The 23,816-nt window shown below is 37.1% G+C and overlaps 1 protein-coding gene across 3 annotated transcripts in view; it reads right to left on the minus strand.

Annotated features, from left to right (window-relative positions):
• Positions 1–23,816, minus strand: part of ULK4 (unc-51 like kinase 4) — a 220,426-nt gene that overhangs the window by 88,034 nt on the left and 108,576 nt on the right. For all 3 annotated transcript variants that reach the window (XM_010712967.3, XM_031553967.1, XM_019616587.2), the window contains exon 32: positions 2,855–2,960. In XM_010712967.3, coding sequence (XP_010711269.2) covers positions 2,855–2,960 — 106 coding nt within the window. The remainder of the gene's footprint in view (positions 1–2,854; positions 2,961–23,816) is intronic.

A 23,816-nucleotide genomic window follows, 5' to 3' on the forward strand; every position in this document is an offset into this window, starting at 1 on the left:
TTAATAGATCTCAAGAGCCCTATTAGCAGGCCACGGGATATTATATAAGATCATGTTTAACAGTTCATAAGTTAATTTAATAGATTCTAACGAAAACAGAATCAGAAATGAGAAGGTTTCACTTCCTATCAGTAGGAAGCCTAATCCAGGTTATGAACTTGCAGCAGTTGGCTCCACTGTGATCACACTGTAGCACAACAAAAGAAAAATACTGTATTAAAATGACACTTTCTCACAGCCACTTTCTTTAGATTTTACCTCAAGAAAGTGAGGATGCAATGAAATCCTTGGTATTTTTTTACAACCTAGTTTCCATAGGTATGACCCAAGAAAACAGGTTGCAAACTTCACATATTTTAGATTTTCTAACTTAGGAATGTGGGGTATTGGAACTTCTTTCTTTCTCCAAATGTGCAAGTACATTAACATTGTTTCACATGCCATGCATCGCATTGCTTTGTTTGCTGCAGGTTAGCCAGGAACAGATAATAGATAAGTCCACACTATTACCTTCCCTCAAGCTATGGCACTAACTTGGATCTCTCTTCTTTCTGTTGAATATTATAGAACCAACACAAAAAGTTGTATACCCTGAAGTAGCATAAAATTGTCCACTGATTTCAAAAGATGGGAAAGGAGAGAAAAGAAAGAGACCTGTAGACAAACAGAAAGGGGTAAGTTTCACATTCTTAGAAGATCACACTAAAAATGGTTGGTATTGTCTTGGTTTTTTAGCATCTCATCTCAATTTTTCACAAGAGACCATATATTAATCCTAGTCTATTTACTGACTTCCATTCTCAGTAATTAAACTGAATCATATAATTCCCCTCTGATTAGTAAGTGGAAATTGTTGTTCATGTTAACAGAATAAATGTTTAATAGCTGATAATACAGCAGAACCCATTTTAAATTCCCTTTGCAACTTATTGCATATATTATTGTCCTTTTCACCTTTAGACATTACAGGCAGTTATCATTACATGTATTACATTACCCATCACACAAGGACATAGTTCAGGGGAGAGATAAATTAATGCTACACTGTCCACTCCTGAGAGAAGGAAAAATTCAACAAGTAAGCTGCTATTCTTTAAAAAAAAATCCCTGTCACCTAATGTTGATCCTTTGAGTCAAAGAGAGCTCCAAAGATTAAAAGGCACAAAAGGAAACAGTGATTGTTATCTCTGAAAGATGTCTGCAGAAAATACTGCTTTCATGGCAGCTGAAGAAAGGCATACAAAGAATTAGAAAGAAATCCTCATTGCTGGTGTCCAGACTGTTGAAAACTAAGCTTGGCATGACTTGCCCATTAACCTGAGCTCCTTACAACACTTAGCATGTATTTAGAGTTTTTAATTTCTAAAGCTTCATACATACAAGAGTTAATCAACATACTGCAAAGGTGAAATAAGGGAAAGCAACACTTACATCTAACCCCCTATAAACTCTCAGTGTTTTCAAGGATGATAGCACTTTGCTGAGAAACAACCATAACCCTACAAACCATCCCTCTAAATCATTTACATTTTCCTTTTCTTCTGGCATATGATTCTCACACAACTAAATCCAGAGTGGATCTGTTTCAAATAGAGGGGAGGAAAACTTTATTAGCTACAATGCCAAGTTCCTGCTAGTCCCTCAAATGCTGGAACTGCCCATTCAATCCCTTCAGAGCAAAAAGAACCAGGAACTCAGATCTCTTACTTTCTAGATGAGTGCTTCATCTGCTGAGGTAATGATGACATCAAAGACACAAACCACAACCACAGAGTTCTTCACAAATTTATATGCTGGTGTGCGATCGACTTTTTTTAGTTGTTATTTTTAAAAGAGTGTCTAATGCACGTTCAAATCTTCAAATCTGCACAGCAGTATCAGTGTTAATACATAAACCACTCACTGATTACACTTCCGTTTGGCTCCTTGTCTGGCCTGATGACCAACAGAAAAGCTGAACTCTAAGGAAGTGACATCCCACCTCTTGCCCTCTGCCTTCCTCAGTCTTTTTCTAGAGACTTCTAAAAGGTTTCCTCTCAATTCTTGGCTTCAGAAGAGACTTAGTTGTTTTTTTGCCTTTCTACCCAAATTCCTTCCCTTTCATTTTGGAGCATTCTGTATATTCTACACCAGTAGCATCAGTCCTTAATTTATTTTGTACAATTGGCATTACAGATCTATAATACATAATACAGATCTATAGATCTGTATTGCTGGCTTTCAGTTACTCATTAACCACAAGTAAGAGCAAAGTCACACAGACTTCCAACAGCAGAAGCTTTCTTTTCATTTTGTAAACCAGAACCAAGCTGTAAATAAAAGGTAACTTAAAAAATAAAATACAGTGAAAATGAGATGTAAATGGTTTTTCTAACAAGGCTGCAGAGTTAGTTTAATCTCCATCCCATCAGTCCTCGCTGCTGGACTGGAACAGTAGCCTGTTTTTTGAAGATGTCCAGAATTACTATGTAACAACTTTTCACAGTTTTTAACAATGGGAAAATGAAGCACTTGAAGAATCCATGCCTGCATTCTGTATTGCTATGGTCAATGTTCTAGCCCACTCCTTTCTAAAGCCAATTTTCATTGGATGTAATGCAACTTTCAGTTAGTAATTATTTTATAACCACACCTTCTCATAGGAACAGCTTTCTGAAAGTTGAATTTTCCACCAAAAGTGTTAAGTGAGGTAGATGAAGTGAGGAGTTGTACCAACCAGTTACAAAGTTATTATTAAACAACCACTATAGAAGACAAATATACACAGGTCCAAAATCTCACGCAGTGTCAGAAAACAAGACAGACTAGGAGACACGTATGAAGTAGAATAACTATAAAGGTAAAGAAGACATACCTTCTGCAAAAAGTAACATCATATTTGTGCTTTTGTTGGCGACCACGTTGTTCAGTAAGGCGACTGCAGTTTGCATTGTATTCCCTAGTATATTGTCTTGGTGTTCCTGTAATTAAAAAAAAAAAAAACAACCCTAGTATTTATTCTGAAAGGTTAGTAAAAGACTACTTCCTTCCAAAAATGTAGGAACACAAAAGCATTACTCTCTCAATCCCTTGAGTTTCAATGTTTAAAATACCAGAACACTTAAAAATATCAACTTCTTGCAGCCAAGTATAAAAAACTTGGGCCAAAATTTTTTCCTTTTAATCAGAAGAATTCATAGTTAGGTGTAAAATGTTAGGACTTTTTAAAATATTATCAAGTCTCATCAGTCTCTAATCTCTATATATTCAGAACCAGGAACATTTCCCTTTATACAACAAACATTACTTTTATTAATAGAATTAATTTTACTCTTATCAGTTTCAGCTTGATAACCGATAATAAGTCAGTCTACTTTTGTCTCTGTTTGTACACTCTCATAAGCATAAAATTAATTCCATACACACATCAGTTGTCTATTTCTAGATCAAGGTCAGGCTGGATGGGCCTGTGAGCACCCTGATCTCGCTGTAGCTGCCCCTGTTCACTGTAGAGACGTTGGACTGAATGGCCTTTAAGGGTCTCTTCCAACTCAAAAGATTCTACAATTCTGTGATTCTTTTGCTGTTGTTGGACTTAACACACCTGCACACTTAGTTTGAAAGGAGTGGATAAGGCAGTGAGAACAAAGCATTTATTTACTCACGCTAGTCACAGTAGTAACTCACATAGCTTCCAAATACCCAAAATAGGAGAAGTTTCTACAAATCTGAGTCTAGATATAAATATCAACCTGAATGCATTTCAAATCTCCCCAGGAGGCTCAGGAAATATTGGATCCAATTTTTTCAGACTAAAATCCTAATAGAAGCATACATCCGAAGTGAAAATAATATTAATAAAAAGTCCTATTTCACATATTGCAGTTTTTTCACATGAATCTTCACTTCCAGGTTTCCTATCAAATCTCTCAATATACTGACATTGCTTGACTACTTCACTGCCACAGAACATGCTGTATCTTCTGAGCCATTTCCTGAAGTAGCTCTGAAAAAAAACTCAAATTTGAAGTTGAACAAGACAGAAGATTATTGGTCTAAAGTTCAGTGAAGTACCTCTAATGCCAAAAGTGACTTCAGTCCTTGAATACAGTTGAACAAACCTCCTCCCTGAAAGTTTCTTTAGAAGATGAATGCCAGTGGCCAGGAACAGTTTATTTTCTGCAGTTCTCTGCTCAGGTATTTATGATCTTCTGTCTCCAATATATTCTTGAAAACAGCAGCAATTTATTCTTTGGAAAAATTTTATTGATCATCTAAGTGCCATAGCTTCTGCAGAATTAGCCTGACTGACTGCCAGCCATCAGCAATCACAAGTAACACATTTTACTACTCTTCTAAGAATTCACACCAAGTCAACTAACAAATGACATTCAGAGTGATATCTCTGGTTTTATAAGTCACTTCCTACATTGGGTCAGGACTAAGCAACAGCACTGCATTTAGGAAAAGCCATGCTACTCAAATCCCTGCCTGTGGCTGTAAGAAATGTTTAAGCAAGAATTTCCTCAGTTTTCTTTTTTTCCCAGTCTGATGAAATTTAGGATACTATAAAGTGTGTATTCAAGTGCCTCTTCAGAAAGTACTGTTACAATGGTATAAAGGGCCATACTATATGAAAAACAAATGCTTTCCTTTAAACATTTATCAATTGAAGGATTTTTTTTACAGGCAGAGACTCGGACATTTGCTTTGAGGGAATTAATTTCTGTTACTGCACTCCCAAACTAAAATAAAATGCTATTATTTACTATAAATGCCATGAAACATATGTGATAAGGTGTAGTGTATTAAAGGATGAAGAAATATATAAGCATTCCCAGCCTACTATTCAACTTAAGGCCCTAGGAATTTTCTGCTTCTACTAGAGCTCTTCAAATTGTATCATGAGAAATGATGAGGAAGAGTGCAGTTTCCTACCAAACACTAAAAGAATATATCCAGGATCTCTGAAGTTTTATTCACTTTACATAGCACTCAGACACATCATTAATGACTTCTATATCCCCATGAACGTTTAAAGCCAGATATACTTAAAAGCTATGTTGGAAAGCATAAACACCACATTCTTCAGAAGATAAAGCTGGAAAATAGAAAACAGATACTATAAAGTCATAATACTAAAACTAAATTTGAAGTTATTGCTTACAGATAGCTGAAGGGTAAGAAAAACATTTATTGGAAAGACCAACATGTTCACCTGTTAATCTATCATCACAGTGTCTTCTTAACTCTCAAAAAGAACAATCAGAATACAATACCTTTCATAAATGCAACAAAAACAATAATTCAATGACTAGCTGTTATGCAAGATTATTACAAACACATACATTGAAAATACAAAGTTAATAAAAACAAAATACTGTAGACGTGCCAAATTAAGAGATGACTCATACTTTCATTGCAAATATTTGCTACTGCTTCATATATTTTTGAAGTAAACATCTTCTAGTAGAATTCCCCTTTGAAATATGCAATTATAAAAAAAAAGCTGGTAATTGTTTGTGATAGCAATCTTTTGCATTTATCAGGTTACTCGTGTTAAAATGAAGGCAACGTTGCTTTTAGTGAAGATCAATTACATTACACAACCCTCTAGTGAAAGACTGATACTGAAGCTGTTACTTGTACTAAAGTAGATGCAACAAAAACCTACATTACCCTAAATACATACAGACTAGAATTCAAGATGGAAATGTGTATTGTGAAAGCAAAACAGTCACTTACTGAATAAAATAATCTTATAAGAAGTGTACTCAGCTGGAATACTAGAGTTTTAATGTATGTATCACAGACAAACTGTGACAAGATACTGGGCTTCAAGAAGCTACAGGTATGCTTTACTTACCTAAGTCATCACTGATTGCTGATAGAGTAGATTTTAGAATGTAAAAAAATATACGTAACTTCTTCATAATCTATCAAGGAGCAAAGCTGATCTAATTTGTGTGCACAGCACCACAGACTGGATATTTAATGAACAGTGCACTTGACAGCTTTAATAAAACATAGCATTTGCCAGCAGAGATAATTAGAATTGAAGAAGCGAAATTCTAGTGTTTGGCAACACAGATGAAACAACTTCATTAAAATGTACGGCTTCAGCAAATGAAAGGCAGGAAAGCACTGGACCCTGAAGAATCAGCCTTCTCAAAACTAATTGCTTCAGTGCTTAAAAAGGACAGCTATAAAATATCAAGGGCATAACAAGGAAATACTAGTATAAAAAAAGAACCACAGAAGATAAATCAGGCTTTTCAAATGGGACTGTGCTGTATTTAGGCCATTAAACTTTTCATTCTCATTTTGAAGGGTTGTATGTTAACAAAAGGCATAAGTTGAAGTATTTTTTAAAGCCAGTTAAGTAAGAGGGTATGAATTAGCAAGGTAGGTGTATGAAACTAAGATACTATAGTCTAAAGCTACTGCTTCTCTTCCTTTTAGTATATTAGGGCAGCTTAGGTAGACTATGGTATTTTAATTACATTTTAGATAAAAGATCAGATAGCAACCATGGTAAGAAGTTACCAATTTGTGAGACTTCACATACTTGTGCCCAACTCATTTAACTAAGAATCTAAAAGAACAAAGGCTCTAAATGCTATTTTTGCAGATATGCTGTAATTAAATGTAAGTACTCCACAGCAGCACTGTTCATTCAGTGTAATCAGAATGATTAACTGTACAGAGACTCTCCTTCCCAAGCTTACATATGAGCTATGAATGTGAGTTAGGAAGAAAAGAGGACATAACAAGGAGGAGGTTTGATTTTTCATACAGGAAATCCATCGAAAGATGAAAATTACAGAAGTGAACCACATCCTAACTACATTTACTAAAAGATGCAATTTTTATTTGATGGTTGACTGACCATCTTTGATGCTCATGAGGGCATCACGAGCACAACTTAATACTGCATTCAACCTAGATTACTATGATATTACTTTATATGCATGAAATAGAGCATCAAAAACTTTTCTGCATGTAACAGTGGTACCACTCTTTAGGAAAGCAGTATTATTAGCATGTAACCTACAAGGGACATTTATAGAAGCCTAAATACTGTTCTTTAGACACATGACAAAGCTCACTGAGAAACAAATTTAAAGCAGCTATGAACAGACTAAACAGGCTTTAAACATTTTGTGGCTTTTCATGCAAAGACCAGTCAATGCATTAGCTGAAAGCATTTAAATACAGATCTCTAATTCTAACGCAGTACTATTTTGCTTATTCATGACAAAAGTCAGAAAAAAAAAAAAACAGTCTAAAATTGACGTCTCTCTTGTGATCATGCTTTTCAAAAAATAGCCTTGCTCAAGGGTAGTTTTTAAAGAGCTGGTATTCCTAAATCTTTTCCTATGATATGCTATAAGGAGCTACTACAAAGCTAGCAAACAATTTCTGGAATAACCATGCTTCTTGGATGGGTCACAGCAGTGATATGTTCAGTCCACACCTGTAGATGAGAAGTCTTGCAACTTTCAAAAAGAATGCTGCTTAAATACTGAAAAAAAATAAAAGCTGTACTCTTAGTCACCGAGTGCTTAAGGAGAGTTGGGTGGAGACAGGGAAACAGGAATAATTTTTAAGAAGTGAAGGACAGAGGAGGCCACTAATAAAATCCCAGAGTGCCAAGTATCAGCCAACAGAAAGAGATGGTCATAGATTTTGTTCTCCCATCTGTTGCAGCAGGTGATATAAAATTACACAATATTTTTTCAGAAGTATATCAATTTACAAGTACGTTCTCTTACCCAGGTTCAGATTTTCAGACATCTAACAATCTTTTTTCTCTTTTTCTAATTCTGAAACTCATTTCTTGTCTCCTTTTCATCTTCCCAAGTTCCTTGTTATCTTGGAGACAAACATGCAATTTTTCTGCACTAATGGTCAGAATCTCATGAGGCGTAAGAAGAAAAGGTGATATTTACAACAAACAGAGCTATAAGGAATGTTACCTCTGTGGAATGAAAAGATGAAATTGTTGCTTTTAGAAAACCAGTTTCTGTCAAGATCATGCAAGTGTTTCTTTTATACACCAAACATTAAGAAATGAAAATATCAATAGCCTACTGTTGCTTCTCTTCTCTTTCCCAAATCCTACAAGAATAAAAGGCCAAAGAACAACCCGCATGAACTGTGAACAAAGACAGTATTTTTAATAGGTTGTTAATAGAGTAACTACTTTTCCTCCTTCATGTTTCAATATGTTGGAGGTGGAATACGCTAAACCAAGAAAGAAAATTTAAGTAGTGAGCCAAGGAACATAAATCTACCCCATGCCAGCAAGTATGAGGTTTGTAAGCAACATAAAGAGAAAAATGCTTAAATCTCCTCAGAATTAGAGGTAGATATCTTCAAAGTTACTAAGAGGGAAACCATGTGAAGACTTGTCAACAACACTACTTTTACATGATGAAAGGAGAAAGATTCCAGGATACTGATGTACTTCTAAAATTACGTGGTATTTTTAGCAGACACTACCAAGGTCCCAAATCCTAAGCAAGAATTCCATTTTGTGCCTATTTTTGCTTTATATTTATTAGGTAAAGAGAAAAAAAGAAAAAAGCTAAAAACAATAGAAAGAATAGAGAGAACAGAGAGGGAGGAAAGGAGGAAGGAGAATCATAGAATGACTTAGGTTGGAACGGACCACAAGGATCATCAAGTTCCAACCTCCCTGCTGCAGGTAAGATTGCCAACTGCACCGGATCAGACTGCTCAGGTCCCCATGCAACCTGGTTTTGAACACCTACAAGGACGGGGCATCTACAGCCTCTATGGCAGTTGTGCCAGTGCCTCACCATCCTCTCAGTGAAAAACTTCCCCCTTTAATCCTAAACAAAAAACAAAAAAACAAAAAAACAAAAACAAAACAAAAAAAAAACACAACAGGGAAGAAAGAAAAAGAAGAAAAAAAGAAAGAAGAAAAAAGAACAAGAAAGCTACGTGATGAAGTTTTTTAGATCTTTACTGAATCAAATTGTGATGGGGGTGCAGGAGGGGAGCACAGAAACTACTGATCTGATTCAGTACATTTAATATACAATCTTTGGTCTAATTTTTGGACACAGCCACAGGGTAAATTTTGTTGCTGCACAATAACCAGCCATGCTGGTACATTCACATTTACAGATGAGGTGCAAAGCAACTCAGCAGCAAATCTCTAAACTAAATGCCATTTTTCTTCCTACAGAGCTTTACATAAATTTCTGACACCCACGACATCTTAAAGCTTCTCTTTCTGCTTCTGAAAGACATAGAGAAAGGAGAACATGTTCCCAGTGGCAAACTTCTTTACTGTCAACAGAGGGGGCTTGAGATTCCTCTCTGCAAGTAGTGCCAAACTCTTTTACATCAAAGAAACTGTCAGAATTTCCTATAAGAACATAATTTTCTCCATTATCTAAAAAGGATTACCTAAAGCAATTAACCTCCTAAGCACTAAAGATAGTGTTAGTGAACAAAACTTTTAAAAGAAAAACTTGCTCTGAAGAGACTGTGGAAAAGAAGCAACATGGATATCCTACTCCAGAGGAAGACAATTCATACTATCAGCGAAAATCCTGGCACTCTGGAAGTGCTCATGCTCTGAAGCGATGAAGCCCCCTAAAAGTAACTGATACCAACAAAGCAGCAACGTCGTATTTAGTACCATACATTTGTAAATGCCATGGAGACCCTCAAGTATCAGTGACGTGTTTGATCCACAAAGTCACTTGTGAGCTACAACAAGCCCTTACACCAAGAAGTGTTCATTCCAAAATGTTCACTTCTCAGACTTACATTTTCAGCATTAATACAAAGTTACTTCTTAAACAACTTCAGAAAACAGACAGATACCAATCAACTGACATTCCTTTTCCACACGGACCTTGCTTTGATGTAAATGACAGCCTCTTGGACATTATTGCAAGGAAAGAAGCTTAGATGAGTTCGGGGAATTTGTTGATGATGTTATTAATTTGGAAAACACAGATTCATTAGACTTATCCAACGGATCGCATAAAAATTTTTGACTGGGAAAGTTTTGAAGTGTTCAGAATAGAATCTTTTATTTAAATTATAAGAGACATATCCTGATTAAGATAATAGGATAGGGCACTAAAATAAGGCTGTCATGTCAGACACAGAAAATGTTTCAAATCTCTGCTGAAATTAGGCTACCCATGGATTTGCACATTGGCCTCCTATCCTCTGAGTCCCCTAATCCATCATTAGCTTTTAAGGAACAGGTCACTGTCTTTTTTCCCGTGGAGCCCATTCACTTTTCTACACCTAACTAATTGCTAAATTAGTAGCTAAGTCAGAAATTGAAAATGACTCTGTGATTATACCACCCACAGAGATGTGCAAGATCCAGGCTGAAATATCAGCTACATTTTCCTTAACAACTGGGGGGAAAAAAAAAAAAAAGTAGACTTTTCTTTAAAAGTAGAAAAGGAAAGGGAAAATATTCATTGTCTTAATCTCAAATTGAATATTTCACTCTTCACATTCACAGACTATCTTAAAACTCAGCAGTGCTGTAGAAAAAGGTGTTGAATGTGAAGTCACAGGCTGACAAAGTAATACAGAGAAGTCGAACCTGTTTGAATGCAGAAAGGATGCTTTTCTCTACAAGAACTTAGTTTGGTTGAGTGAAGATGTCAAACATAGCAGGAAAGACATATTAACATATCTAAGTTTTTATTTTACCCTTTGTTTTATGCTTTCTGCTCCTGAAGTGCTATTTAGTTCACAGTACTTTTTTTCCCATAAGTTCACCTTTACATAGTAAAAGCAAGAGAAAACATTGATAATTTTTTTAAATTCAAACTACTTGAAAAAATAAGGAGCTGTTCCAATGAAAGGAAGCATCTGCTGAATATTCTGTTGAGATGACAACCTTATTACCTGGGGAAAAGAAGACTGAGAAGGGATCTTAATGTTTATAAATATCTAAAGGGGAGTGAGTGAGAGGCAAACAGATGAGGACAGGCTCATTTTAATGATGTGTAGTGATAGGACAAGGAGCAGCAGCCTAAAACTTGAACACCAAAACTTCCATACAAACGTGGAAGAACTTCTTTAGGTAAGGGTGATGGAGCACTGGAACAGGCTGCCCAGAGAGACTGTGGAGTCTCCTTCTATAGAGATATTCAAGACCCGTCTGGACACCTACCCGTGTGACCTATTGTAGGGAACCTGCTTTAGCAGGGGGGTTGGACTCTTATTTCTTGCAGTCTCTTCTAACCCCTGCAATTCTGTGATTCTGTGATATTATTATTTCTACATTTCTATTAGGATTTTGAATTTAGGAATTATTTAAATAGTTAATATATAGTCTGAAAGACTCTGGGTAAATTCTGCCTTCTTCTCTACCTTTCTAAGGCAGCCCTTTTAATCCCAGACACCTGTTCCTCAGGGTTTCGTATTTTCATAGAGAGGCATATTTAGAAAACAAACTCATTTAGCAATCAAACTATGAGCTATCAGCACTTCACTCAGCCCTAAGGATACATACTACATGTACCAATGTTCTCGCAAATTCAGCTCCCAACCCCTCCCTCTCAAGGCACTCCTGTAACAGCAAACCTCATCTCCTGTTAGCTGATGCCCAGGCACCAAGCAGGAAACAAGTGAGGGCAAACAATGCTCCTCAGTGAACCGACTGGCAGAAGTACTGAAAGGAAACGCAGCTAGCGCTGTTATCTCACAGGACAGTGTGTATTTCTTTCATGTTCCAGCCATGGGCTTAGACAGACAAGCAATTATGCTCTGAGAAAACTATAATCACACTATGGTACTATGTAGACAAGGCAAGAGAAACTATAAACTGTTTGCTAGCTATATATGAAAGCTACATGTAATAAAACAGTGGTTAAGGGTCAATAGAAAATTGCTAAACAACTACTTATAATCACGGTGCTTCTTGTACCATTACACTCAAGCATCAACTCTCAACAAGTTATTTAATAAAGAATGAAATTCATACACACCACAAAGAAATATTACAGAGAGACTTTATTTGGCATGTCTTGTCCTTAATATCCACGGTGAAGGGAAGACGGCCTGCCAGGGCCCAACACATAAGTTATATCAACTCCCTTTCAAATCACCAGCCTCCTCCCTCCCTGCTGACACTGCAGAAGGTTGCAGGATCTCCTCAATTTCAGCACTGCTGTTTTCAGACGATTAGACAGTGAAAACAAGCTTCAATATGATCAAGTGTTTGGTGCATTTTAATAAGCTAATTTAGGACCATAAACATACGCAAATCTTCACTGCAATCAAATTATAAAATATTTACAAATCCGAGAAATTAAAAATATTTTTTGGTATATCACAGTATCTCTGTGAAATACAGGGAAAGGTTATGTGGAAACTCTGGACCTTCTTCTTCCATAAATTTATGGAAAGAAATATAGTGGTATATCATCTCTACTCTCAACCACCTCAAGTACCCTGGTAAACAATATGTATGCTTCACAAATACTCTTCACACTCCATGTGTCAAAGTGCTACCTCGGTGCTCATTCAACTCAAAGATGAATCATCACCATCTAATGCCAGGTTGTGTCTATATAGCCTAGGAAAAAAGAGCTGGGATGATGGTGAAAAATCAATGGTCTGAGCCAACTTGAACTATGGTACTAGGGCAAAGATTCAGAATTTGAAGTTGAGATTGGAATTTATAGTAGTCCTAACTGTGTGTATGCCTCTGTGAAACTTTTGATTAAAGCTCTCCTATGTGGGTTGCACATGTGTCTTTAAACTGAGGACAGCTTTAAATATGTTTTCTACCTCTCAATGTCAGTTAAACAAACAACAAAAAAATTGTGATACGTAGGCTAAAAGACTGCAAGGTTCACAGGCACCAGAAACCTCATTGCTCTCAGAGAAACAAAAACCACACTGGTGAACAGCTGGAAGGCACAGTTTGGATTCATAGCCTCAGCCATGGAATTTATATTGTCCAGCCACTGGAATTCATTGATATTTGAAAACAACAGTTTCCTTAGCTGGCAGTGGTCTGCTAGTAATACTGACTATGAAATAGCATCTAAACAGGAACTGATGAGAAGAAAGTTAAATTGAGAAAGAAATGATAGTTAACGAGGATAAAAATAATAATCAAATCCAACTTGCAACATGAGGTTTATAATAATATATATAGGTGGTAATAGATTACTATTCTTATCAACTTAAAAGAGTATCTGCGTTTAGTCACCAGTAACAACATCCATGTTTCCACAAAGCAGCTACTATGATATATAACTCACAGACACAAAGCACTAATAGTTCCCACCATTTAGGATAATAAACTTGGAAGAAAAGGCAGGAAATAGAAACAGCTTCACTAAGTAAACAAAAAGAGCCTAGCACAATGAATTTTGGAATGGCCTAAGTCTTGCTCCCATGCTGGCAATCTCAATCATGCCAGGCAGCACACAAAATTCATGGTACAGATATTCTCAGAGCCTTACACAGTCAGCTGCTGCTCCTTGGTACTCTCAAAGCACCCTGCGTATTGCCCAACATAAGCTGAGCACCACTTCCAAAAACTCTCACTCATGGTTCTGAGTCAACTCCTACATTTCAAACAGGAGCCAGGGTACAACTTCGGATTTAAAAGCTGGAACTAACCCAGACCTACAAGAATACAAGGAAAGAATAACAATTCTGCTTCTCAAAAGCATTTGGAAAGCACTATCGGGTATCATGACTTAAAAGAAAGTATACTTCTTGCTGCCACATATGTTCTCACCCCTAATTCATTCACTTTTGATCCATTTTTTAATCTCCTATACAAGATTCAAGAAAGAATAACATCAGCAAAATAGGAAACTGTTCTAAATAAGCCTCATTTCTTTCCCTGAGGAAGTTCTTCTGCTTTTTATTATTACTGTTATAAACAATTTGTTGGACTCCACTTCTAATCTGCACATCTTTCCAAGGCAATCTACAAATGATTTATTTTAATTTTCTTCATATTCTTACCCCACTCACTCCAGTGAACATCTATTTAGGTGCCTACTGCATCGATTCAGTAAATGAACTTCAGGTATCCAAGTTTGAAAATTGGTACAGGTTACAAAAATAAATTCTAGTCATGATAGAGAGATACTCCAGTCATCAGAGCACATTGTCTTCCAAGCACAAGCTGCATTCACAAACTTTCCTGCTTTTGGTCATTGTTCAGGAAGTTACTCCTGGAAACACAGAAGACAGATGCACTGAGAAGGTACTGCAAACATGGTTCCTCCAAGCGCCAAGGAACGTGAGCTTTTCTTGCCCCTCCACTTAGCTCTTTTCAGTAGTCAACAAATACTTAATGATTATAATTTATGTCTATTGCTTTATGAGGAAGACAAGAAACAAAATACTTATAATATATGCCAATATATACATACATACACACATTTTCTTGTCAGTTATTTTAACTATGATGTACAACACTCAAGTGAAATGAGTTTAGCGATATTTGAAAATGTATCATATGAGATTCTACGTCATTTCAAAACAGAGCCAGACTTTCCATTCTCTCTGATGTTCAACATTTCACAACAAACATTCACACCTCAGTGTCCACACTAAGACACTCCCTAACTTCTCACTACCTGCACCCCACAGTGGTTCATAGCCTCATACAAAGCGTACGAGACTGAAGATCTGTTTCACTCGGAGGGTGGTGACCACTGGAGCAAGTTGCACGAGGAGGCTGTGGATGCCCCATCCCTGGAGGCATTCAAGGCCGGGCTGGATGTGGCTCTGGGCAGCCTGGTCTGGTGGTTGGTGACCCTGCACATGGCAGGGGGTTGGAACTGGATGATCTTTGACCCAGGACATTCTATGATTCTATGATTCTATTTCTCCACATTGTAAGCGAAAGCCTAAAAGCCTGTGCTAAAAAGAAAAATTTAATAAACACAACTTCAGTAGGAGATGGTGAGAGATGCAATTAAAACGTCATGCTTAGTAGTCAAAATATTTTCTCCGAGCCTGAGAGATCCAGTGCAGACCATTCCCTCTGGGTGGTTCTGAACAAGGGTCTACACTTGGCCCCTTCCCCTGAGACATTCCTCATTAACTGAGCTCTCTCTCCCTTCTCTGCAACCCTAACACTTTGTGCAGAAATTTGACCTTGAGCTCAAGATGCCTTCATCAGAGAAACCTACATCCTATTTGGAATAATATCACAAAACATATAGCCCTACAACCTCCTCCTTCCAACACCACATTCAGGTCTTGAAAACCACAAAACCACGACCAGCTCCCACTGGGGAGATGCTGCTGCTCTTCCCAAGCTATCTACAGACAGGGTAATTTTATTCTCATATGAGCTTACAGCCTGAAAAGGAGCTGGATGCTTTTAGATCAAAGTAGCATTTTGATGCTAAGAGAGACATAAAATACCATTGGGAATTACTTTTATTATCACCAGGGGCCAGACAGAAATTTTATCCCATATACAATGTCACACAATGTCCCACTGCACTATAATAGAGAAGAATATTAAAAAAATAAAATTGCACTACTGGATTAAGATAGCACAGAAACATGTTTTATATGAACTCACTAATAAATTGATTTTGTTAGGTGCTTGTAATAAACAAAAGAGTTAAATTTTAATTAGTCATACTTCATTTAAAAGTAATTAAGGTTATGACATTAGTGTTTTACCTCATTTCACTCAAACTATCTTCATGAACAGTTTTCTCACAGAAAAATATGTACAATAGATGTGAGAGGAAATAAAAGGCTGAAAGAGGAAAAGAGCCAAAATATATCATACAGATTGGTAAATGAAACTTTAAAAAAAAAAAAAAGACAGAGAGAGGAGAGTGGTGTTATTAGCCATTTTCATACCCTAATGGAACATGCAACTTTCAGCCTGTTACTGAGAGTGGGTCTGTGGCAAAGAGCCCAAATGAGGTCTGAGAAAGGATAATGTACCTTTAATGATTGAAATAGCAAGAAAATTAAATCTAATCATGTTTCATTAAGCATACTCTAGCTCCCATTTTTACTAAATTATTTTATTATGATTTCCCAACTGTCTGTTGAAATAACCTTTTACAGCAATTTAATTCACCATCATAAACAAGTCTCATTGCTCACAATGAAGTCCCCCGGGATTAGTGTGAGGAGATGGATAACCTACGCCTTGCCAATCCTGCAGCCACTAAGGTAACCACTCTGGGAGACAAAGATTTTTGTTTTCCTATTTGTGGCTGAGATCATTAAGATATAATTAGAAATGTATTCATGAGTAACAGAGCGCCTGTAACGGAGATGCCATTTGCCCAACGAGCATCTTCTCTACCAGTCTTTAATAAGGAGGGCAGCAGGAATAATCCCCACTTCTCTCTCTGGAGAGTTCTACATTAAATGGACTGCATTAGACATCCCACTCTCTCCCCCTTTTTTAATGGCATCTTATTCAGGCATCCAGTATTTTCTGACTCCATTGTTACCATCAGAACCGCTACTCTGCTTTCAGCAATATGCTCCTGCAGTGCCATCCAGATGTGAGCCCTAAAGATAGCTACGTGCCCTGAATTTAAATCCTGCTCCAGAACTTCTTGCAGGGCAAACAAATGCGGGACTTTGCAATATTTAGTTGATGTAAATAATAGACTGCCTGCAGAACAGTCCTCAGCTCTCCACAGCAATGAGAGGAACTACCAGCCCTTGCGCAGCTCCCTTTGCTTGCTGCTTACTTTACTCAAATGAGTAGAGTACCTCAGAGAAATACATTTTGTCCTTGTACACAATTCCAAGCTTGATATTTAATTATCCGACATTGCAACGAAAAATTAGAAGCAACGTCACCCACCAAGCACAGCTTACACAGCTGCCAGAGAGACCAGTGTAACTTTCTCAGTCTGCAGAACAAAAGCTGTCAGTCGCTATATTTAATACCACAATGTTCATATAGATTATTGTTTCAGTTGGTAGGCAGGAGTTTGAAAGCAACCAAGTCAATTAAAAAAAGAAAAAAAAAAGAAAACCATTCTAGGGCACAGTCTTTCTTCCTGCGGCCATATGGATAGTAAAGAACAGCTTGCTCAAAGCAAGCACAGGGCAGGAACTGAACCCTGTAATGGGCACAAGGGAACTGAAAGACAAACCCAGAAGTAAAAAGGAGGTTGAAAAAATATCAGCTGACTCCTTGAGACAATGCTAATGCTTACAGTTGTAATTAGAAAGTTACAGTGGGTAAACTAAGATTGGATCATTGTAGGTTTAATCTTTTTACATATATTTGACAACAGATCTATTTTAGCATAATGGTGATTTTTAAACTTACCTACAAAAACACTTTATAACACAAAATATATTTAGTAATCAAGTAATGCAAGCCATTGAGTAATCGACTGTAATTAAAAACAAAGTAAAAAGCAGAATATTCAAGATTCAAATTGTTTTACTTCAAGAAAGAGTGACACTAAAACCTAATTATCATCCCTCAACATGAGCTCTGTGAGAAGACATTAACATAAGGAATGCATTACACATGACTGAACTCAAAACAGACAAATTTCCAGGTAAATGATCAGAGTTCAGAAGCATAATATGAAACCTCTGCCATCCAGAAGCCATTCACAGACATCCAATATTCTTTTGCAAGTGCTATTGTGAAGCACACAATCACCTATTACATTAGTCATCAAAATGCAGTTGGTCAATAAATGTACAGTCAGCAACTGCCTCATTTTTACATCAATATTCATTCAGATGAGAGCAGGAGATACACCACAGTTATTTGGCAGAAGAGTGTCAATGTCACCGTAAAATTTCAGTCACACAATCAATAACTCCTGTTCTGTAAAGTAAGGATCTCAGATTTACTTCAGTATCTATTTTTTTAAATGCTTTCTCTTTGCCTTGACAGCTGTAGGAACAGTAAATCACCAGGCTGCTCTTAATCAGAATGACAGACGCAAAGTCTGGAAGGTATGAGATTTTGCTTCAATGTTGTTTCAACACCAAAAAGAAAAAAATGTAGAACAAATAATTCTGGGTGAACATCTTCATCGATACGGATTCACTTCTAAATGACCCATTTTAAATGTCTATGGTATGGTCACAATTTTTCCCCGTAATTTTTAAATCACAAAAGATGCACTGGATGCCAGACTTGCAAAGTATCACGTGTTAGGAAGATGTGTAATTTACACCTTCTGCAGCATCTGTGCTCCATGTGTTTGCAGCACAGTGCTGCAGCCCCTCCTGCTCACAAGGTCGGAAGGTGCCTCTTGGTGCCATTTATAAGCAACTGGCCATGCTGATGTGGAGGAAAGGCTGCAGGGCTGCACTCTGGCCAGCTTCTGGGTATGCAGCAGTTGTAAATGAGCTGCCCTGTTACCCTGCAACATTATCACCCTCCTCCCTCACATCTTTCAGGGCTCAAAATCAACTATGTATCTCCAGTGACCACGCACATTTCTTCCCTTTTACATCATGATCCAGTATGGAGAGCACTGCTATCAGCTCACAAAGTGCTGAGTTCTAACAGAAATCAATGACACATCTACATATTGGTTTACGCCTATGAGGGCTGCTCCAAGAGTAATACTTCCTATGTTATAACAATGGTCCACAACATCAGAGGCAGATGTTGGGTGGTGTGGCAGTAGAGGTTGAACCTTCCCACCAATATTCCATCACATGTTGTTGCTGTGGGAGAGATGGCAGGAGAGGAGCACTCTGATACGATGGTGTCTGACACCGAAGTTCATATGAAGCAAAACTGTGGAACTGAATTCCTCCATGCAGAAAAAAAAAATGACACCCATCACCATTTACTGGCAGTTGCTGAATGTTTGTGGAGACCCAGCAGTGGATGTGAGCACAGTGAGTGATGGGTGGTGTGTTTCAGCACAGGCAACAGTGGGTCACACCCACTGGTACAGGTTTATATGAGTGCAGCACACAGGCTCTTGTTCATCACTTCCAAAAACACACAGCTTATGGACGTAAGTATGTTGAAAAATACTGTTTTGTAGCTGAGAATTTGCTCTATCAAACAGTGTTACCGTGCGCTTTGTATCTGTTGTAGTTTTCATGCAAATAAATAGGAGGCATTATTTCTGGAGTTACCCACTGTGTGCATATGCATGTACATGAGTGAAGTAATATTACAAAATTACAAATGGATTATAGGAGAAGAACAGTAGGTGAGAATTACCAATTACTGATGCAGTCAGGTCAGGGGCATAAGGATAAAGGATTGATAATTTAACTCACAGCGGAATCAGCTAACATTCCAGAAGATTAACTACTTTTGTGGCATCATTTGAATTAAAAGGCAGGAGGAAACCAGAGAACTAAAAGGAGAGATTTGACTGAATATAAGGAAAAAGGTTTGGTGTTGGTTTTATTTTTTGTTTTGTTTTACAGTAAGAGTGGTGATGCACTGGCACAGGTTGCCCAGAGAATTGGTGGAAGTCCCGTCCCTGAAGGCATCCAAAGTCAGACTGGACCAGTCTCTGAGCACCTGATGTAGCTGTAGGTGTCCCTGTTCATTGCAGGGGACTCCAACACATTCCAACTCCAGTGATTCTGCAATTCTAAATGCTGAAGAATGTTCAATTTGTGTACTGAAGGAGAGGGAGGTGACCAAAGTAAAAAGAAATTGGGAAATATTCTGAGAAAGCAACAAGAACAATTGAAAGTGTGCAACTGCTTCCATTTTAAAACATTCAAGTAATAATGGCTTTTTAGTTCAGAGAATGGTTTTAGAAAGCAGATGAGAAATTGAGATTTATAAAATTGGGAATGAATCTTCATCCACTTATGTCAATGCTCACACATAATCCCTGGTGGATTTAAAGGACTGGAAAAAAAGCTTATTATTAAATACTCTTCATGCAACTAGAAGTGAGAACTTGAATAGGAACTTTATGACAAAACTTGTTTGTCAATTCTCAGAATGACTGTTGATCTGTATGTAATTCATGTACTCATTAACACCAACACATTTGAATCCAATCAAATAATCAGCACAGACAAAATTACCCTCGTAAATCAAAATTAGCACTGTTTACTTTTAATTTGCTATTTTATCAAAGAAATACTGTTCCTTCAGAAAATAAGTCAATCAGTTTAAGTCATTAAAAATAATCCAGTTTCACACGGAAGTAGGAATGGGAAGACAACCTTCTATAGTTAATAGCTAAAAGCTTAACATACTAAAAGGTTCCCACACATAGTAGAAGCCTGCTTAGCCCAACAACCCATCTACAGCACTTCGGCAATAGCAGTCCTACAGCACAAACCAGGTACATAGAACACTCTCCAGCCTCCAGGAATTCACAGCCCAAGGACTTTAATCCAGAAGCAGATCTTTTGAACAGAAATAGATCTCAATGGAGTTTTCTTCCATGAGCTTGTCTAGCCTTCTGGAGAATTCATGCACCCTGAGTTCATAGCTGAACTTCACCCTACAGGAAGTTGTGTCTGCTTTTGTCATTTTTTAAGATACCAACTACAAGTTTTCTTTAGTTCTTATAATACAGTTCTTGTATTAGACAATACAGTGAGCAGGAATACAGTTCCCTATTCACCTCTACAAGCCTCTGATGACTATGTGCTATCATACTTCCCCCTCAATCATCACCTTTCCAGATCAAAGTCTACAGAAGAATAATTTCTTCTACAGTGACCTGTCCAGACCTTTGATCACCCGCATCTCTTTTCTGCAATTTTTGCAGTTCCTTTGTAACCTTTATGAGGCATGAAACCTGAAATTCATGGATGGATTACCCCAGCACAAAGTGCTTGATTTAGATTTTTTTTTTTTCCTAACCACAGTATCTCATTCCAGTTCGACAACAGCCCTGCATCACCGCCTGTGTAGAGTCAGCAGTGCCAACAGCAGACACTGCTCAATGCTTCAGGACACGTAGAGGTTTAAGGGCTGCTCTGAAAATTAAACTGGAAGTGAGTGTCAAAAAAACTTGCGAGGATTTTAATTACAAAGATACAACATCCTGAAGGTTATGCACAACACTTCTATTTTAAAAAGCTGCAATAGACTGTGATGAAAGAGTATGTGAATACTAAAGAGCTTTATGATTACAAGAAAAAAAAGACCAAATGCAAAACTGTTGAAGCATCTGGAAACTTTTTAAGACTTTAAACATTTGTAATTTGGAGAAAAACAGAGAGAAGAGACTTTGCACACCAGCTGTGTGCCTGTTCAAGTCCTGGGGCAGTCTCCAGTGGCAAACAGTCCTCCTCCCTCACTGCTGCTGCTGTCCTTCATCAAGAAACATAGCTCAGTACACTACTGTTTTAAAGTTCCCAAAGCTAAGAAACCGATCTGATGATCAAAACAAAATTACAAATTAAGTGCCCACCAAAAGGTCACAACTTCCTCTCATTCAGTCTGAAGCAGGCAAACAGTTTCTCCTGGAATAGTCTAGACAGGGGAACTTGCTATATAAACTCACATCATAAAATGAAGTTGTACAAAATATAAGGCTACAAACAGAAACGAAACAATACCTAAAAGAAATAAAAATTCCCTTTAAGGGTAAAAGAATAATGTACTTTTTAAATTTTATAAAAACAAATCTTTTGAACTACAGATAGATTGATTCAAGCCATCCCTTACTTATCATGAGGAAATCACTGGTTTTTAAAGGATATCTGAACTGCAGAGGAGAACTATGAAAGTACTTAACATGTTAGTTTAAACAACTACCTATTATTAAATTAATTACTCCTTCATTTTACTTTTTTTTGTGCATATCTTTCTTCTAAACATGCTCGTCTTCCTCAGTACTTATTTCAGACATTCTATACTTCTTCAAAAAGTGAAACATCTATAAAGATAGGTATTAGCTTACACATAAGTAGGCTTGTTTTCATTCACTATCACATTTTATTGCTTCCCCATAACCCATTTATAGGACTGCCTTAATACCTACTGCACTTCAAGAATCAACCTTTCCTTCTACCCTCAGGGAGAACTCAACATATGGGGTTTCTCTATCAATGTCTCACAAACAAACACAAGGAAAATAATTCATTATGGATCATTACAAAAGCATTTTAGCTTTGATGAGATGTATACACTGGAGATTATTCTTCTGAATATGAAAATCCACTGTTATTTACTGAATTAAGCTAGATCAAACAAATGAAGGCATGGCATACTAGGAATCAACAGCAACATCTACTGGAAACAGTCAAACTTCAAGCTATATATAGGAGAAGTTAGGAAGCTTTTTTGCTGCAAAATGTGAAGACATTCATATATAAAAAATGGAACATGTTAATAAGACAGCAAGAAACAAAGTTATGTCAGAAAATGACATGCACACATTCCTCATCCGTTATGTATGTAGGTCACTCCAAAAGTAATGCCTATTTATTTCCATGGAAACAACAACAAAGAGCGCAATAACACTATTTGATAGAACAAGTTCTCAGCTACAAAACACCACACAATACCAAGGATGTCTATCAGAAAAACAGACACCATTTACCAGCACTCAGCAAGTCGAAAAATACAAAAAACTCACAGGCCTATAGAAGAAGGGGTTGGTATTTCAGAAAAAGAAATAGTGCTTATAAGTTTGAATTTGTCCCTTGAAGCTGACAAGAGGGTTCAACAGGGAGGCTGGGGGGGAGGGAAGTAACAAAAATACCAACCACAAGGAAACCTGAAAACCTACAATAAGATGCTTTCATTCCTTAAGCATGTTGCCAGCTTTGCCTAAGCTAGTAGAAGCACCTACCGGAACATTATGGTTTTACCTGTTTAAATACAGTGAACTGGACCATGTAAAGACCATTACCAGTAATCACGTTCATTTTTTCCCCCACCAATGACAGCATCAAACAAAACATATGGGAAAAATTCATTATATTTACATATAAACTTATAAAATAATTAACAATTTGAAGTTCAGAGATGTAAAACTTACATGACAGAGATCGTTAAAAAAAAACCCACAAAAAAACAACAACTCTCATACCAGAAAACTTAATTTCTGGACTACAAAGGAGGAAGGTAATGGCAGCACCTGAATTCCAATAGCGAACCCACTGCTGCAGAGCAAAAACCATTTTGTAGTGCTGTGTGCAATGAAAAACATCAAATGAATTAGCAGCCTGCTCTACATTTTCCAGTTTGATGGATCATGAAGTCTCTATTGAGAACACACAAATCATTTAATCAATCATGTTACTCTCACACCAATTATTGACTCACATGATTACAGACTCAAAGGATTGAATTTGATCTGCCCTTAATTATGCTAATTAGGCTTGATTCTTTCTTCAACATAGCTACTACTTCTGGAAACAGACTTGTTCACCTTTACAACTGGCACACAAAAATAGGGAGCATCCTCATCCAAAGCAGAGACTTGTGACACGTCTAAATTTCAAGTGCACTAATCAGGATACAGTAAATACTAGCTTACCTTGAATCCAAATGTAAGTCTAAACAGCCTATCCAAGAACAACATATTATCATTCTGTAGCACCCTAAAGGCATAGCCAAACCACCACATAACCATTTCACAAAAACTGGTGAGCAACGGGAACACTGAAGAGGCACAATTCCAAGCAAGAGGTATCCAAGTAACAGAAAGTTGTGAGAAAGGACCAGGAAAAGGCAAAGGACTATAAGTTGGCAGGACATATTGCCAAACACACAAGAAATACAATAAGTAAAAAAATAAAAATAAAATGCAATACTGGGAGTAGCTGAGTTGCTCTTCCCAACTCTTTTGAGAAGAGTATGAGGAAAAAAAACAACTATGACTCACAAAAGATGTCTAAAGTTGTTTTTTTGTTTTTTTGGGGGTTTT

The sequence above is a fragment of the Meleagris gallopavo genome, chromosome 6, assembly GCF_000146605.3.
Source record: "Meleagris gallopavo isolate NT-WF06-2002-E0010 breed Aviagen turkey brand Nicholas breeding stock chromosome 6, Turkey_5.1, whole genome shotgun sequence".
Classification (NCBI taxonomy): Eukaryota; Metazoa; Chordata; class Aves; order Galliformes; family Phasianidae; genus Meleagris; species Meleagris gallopavo.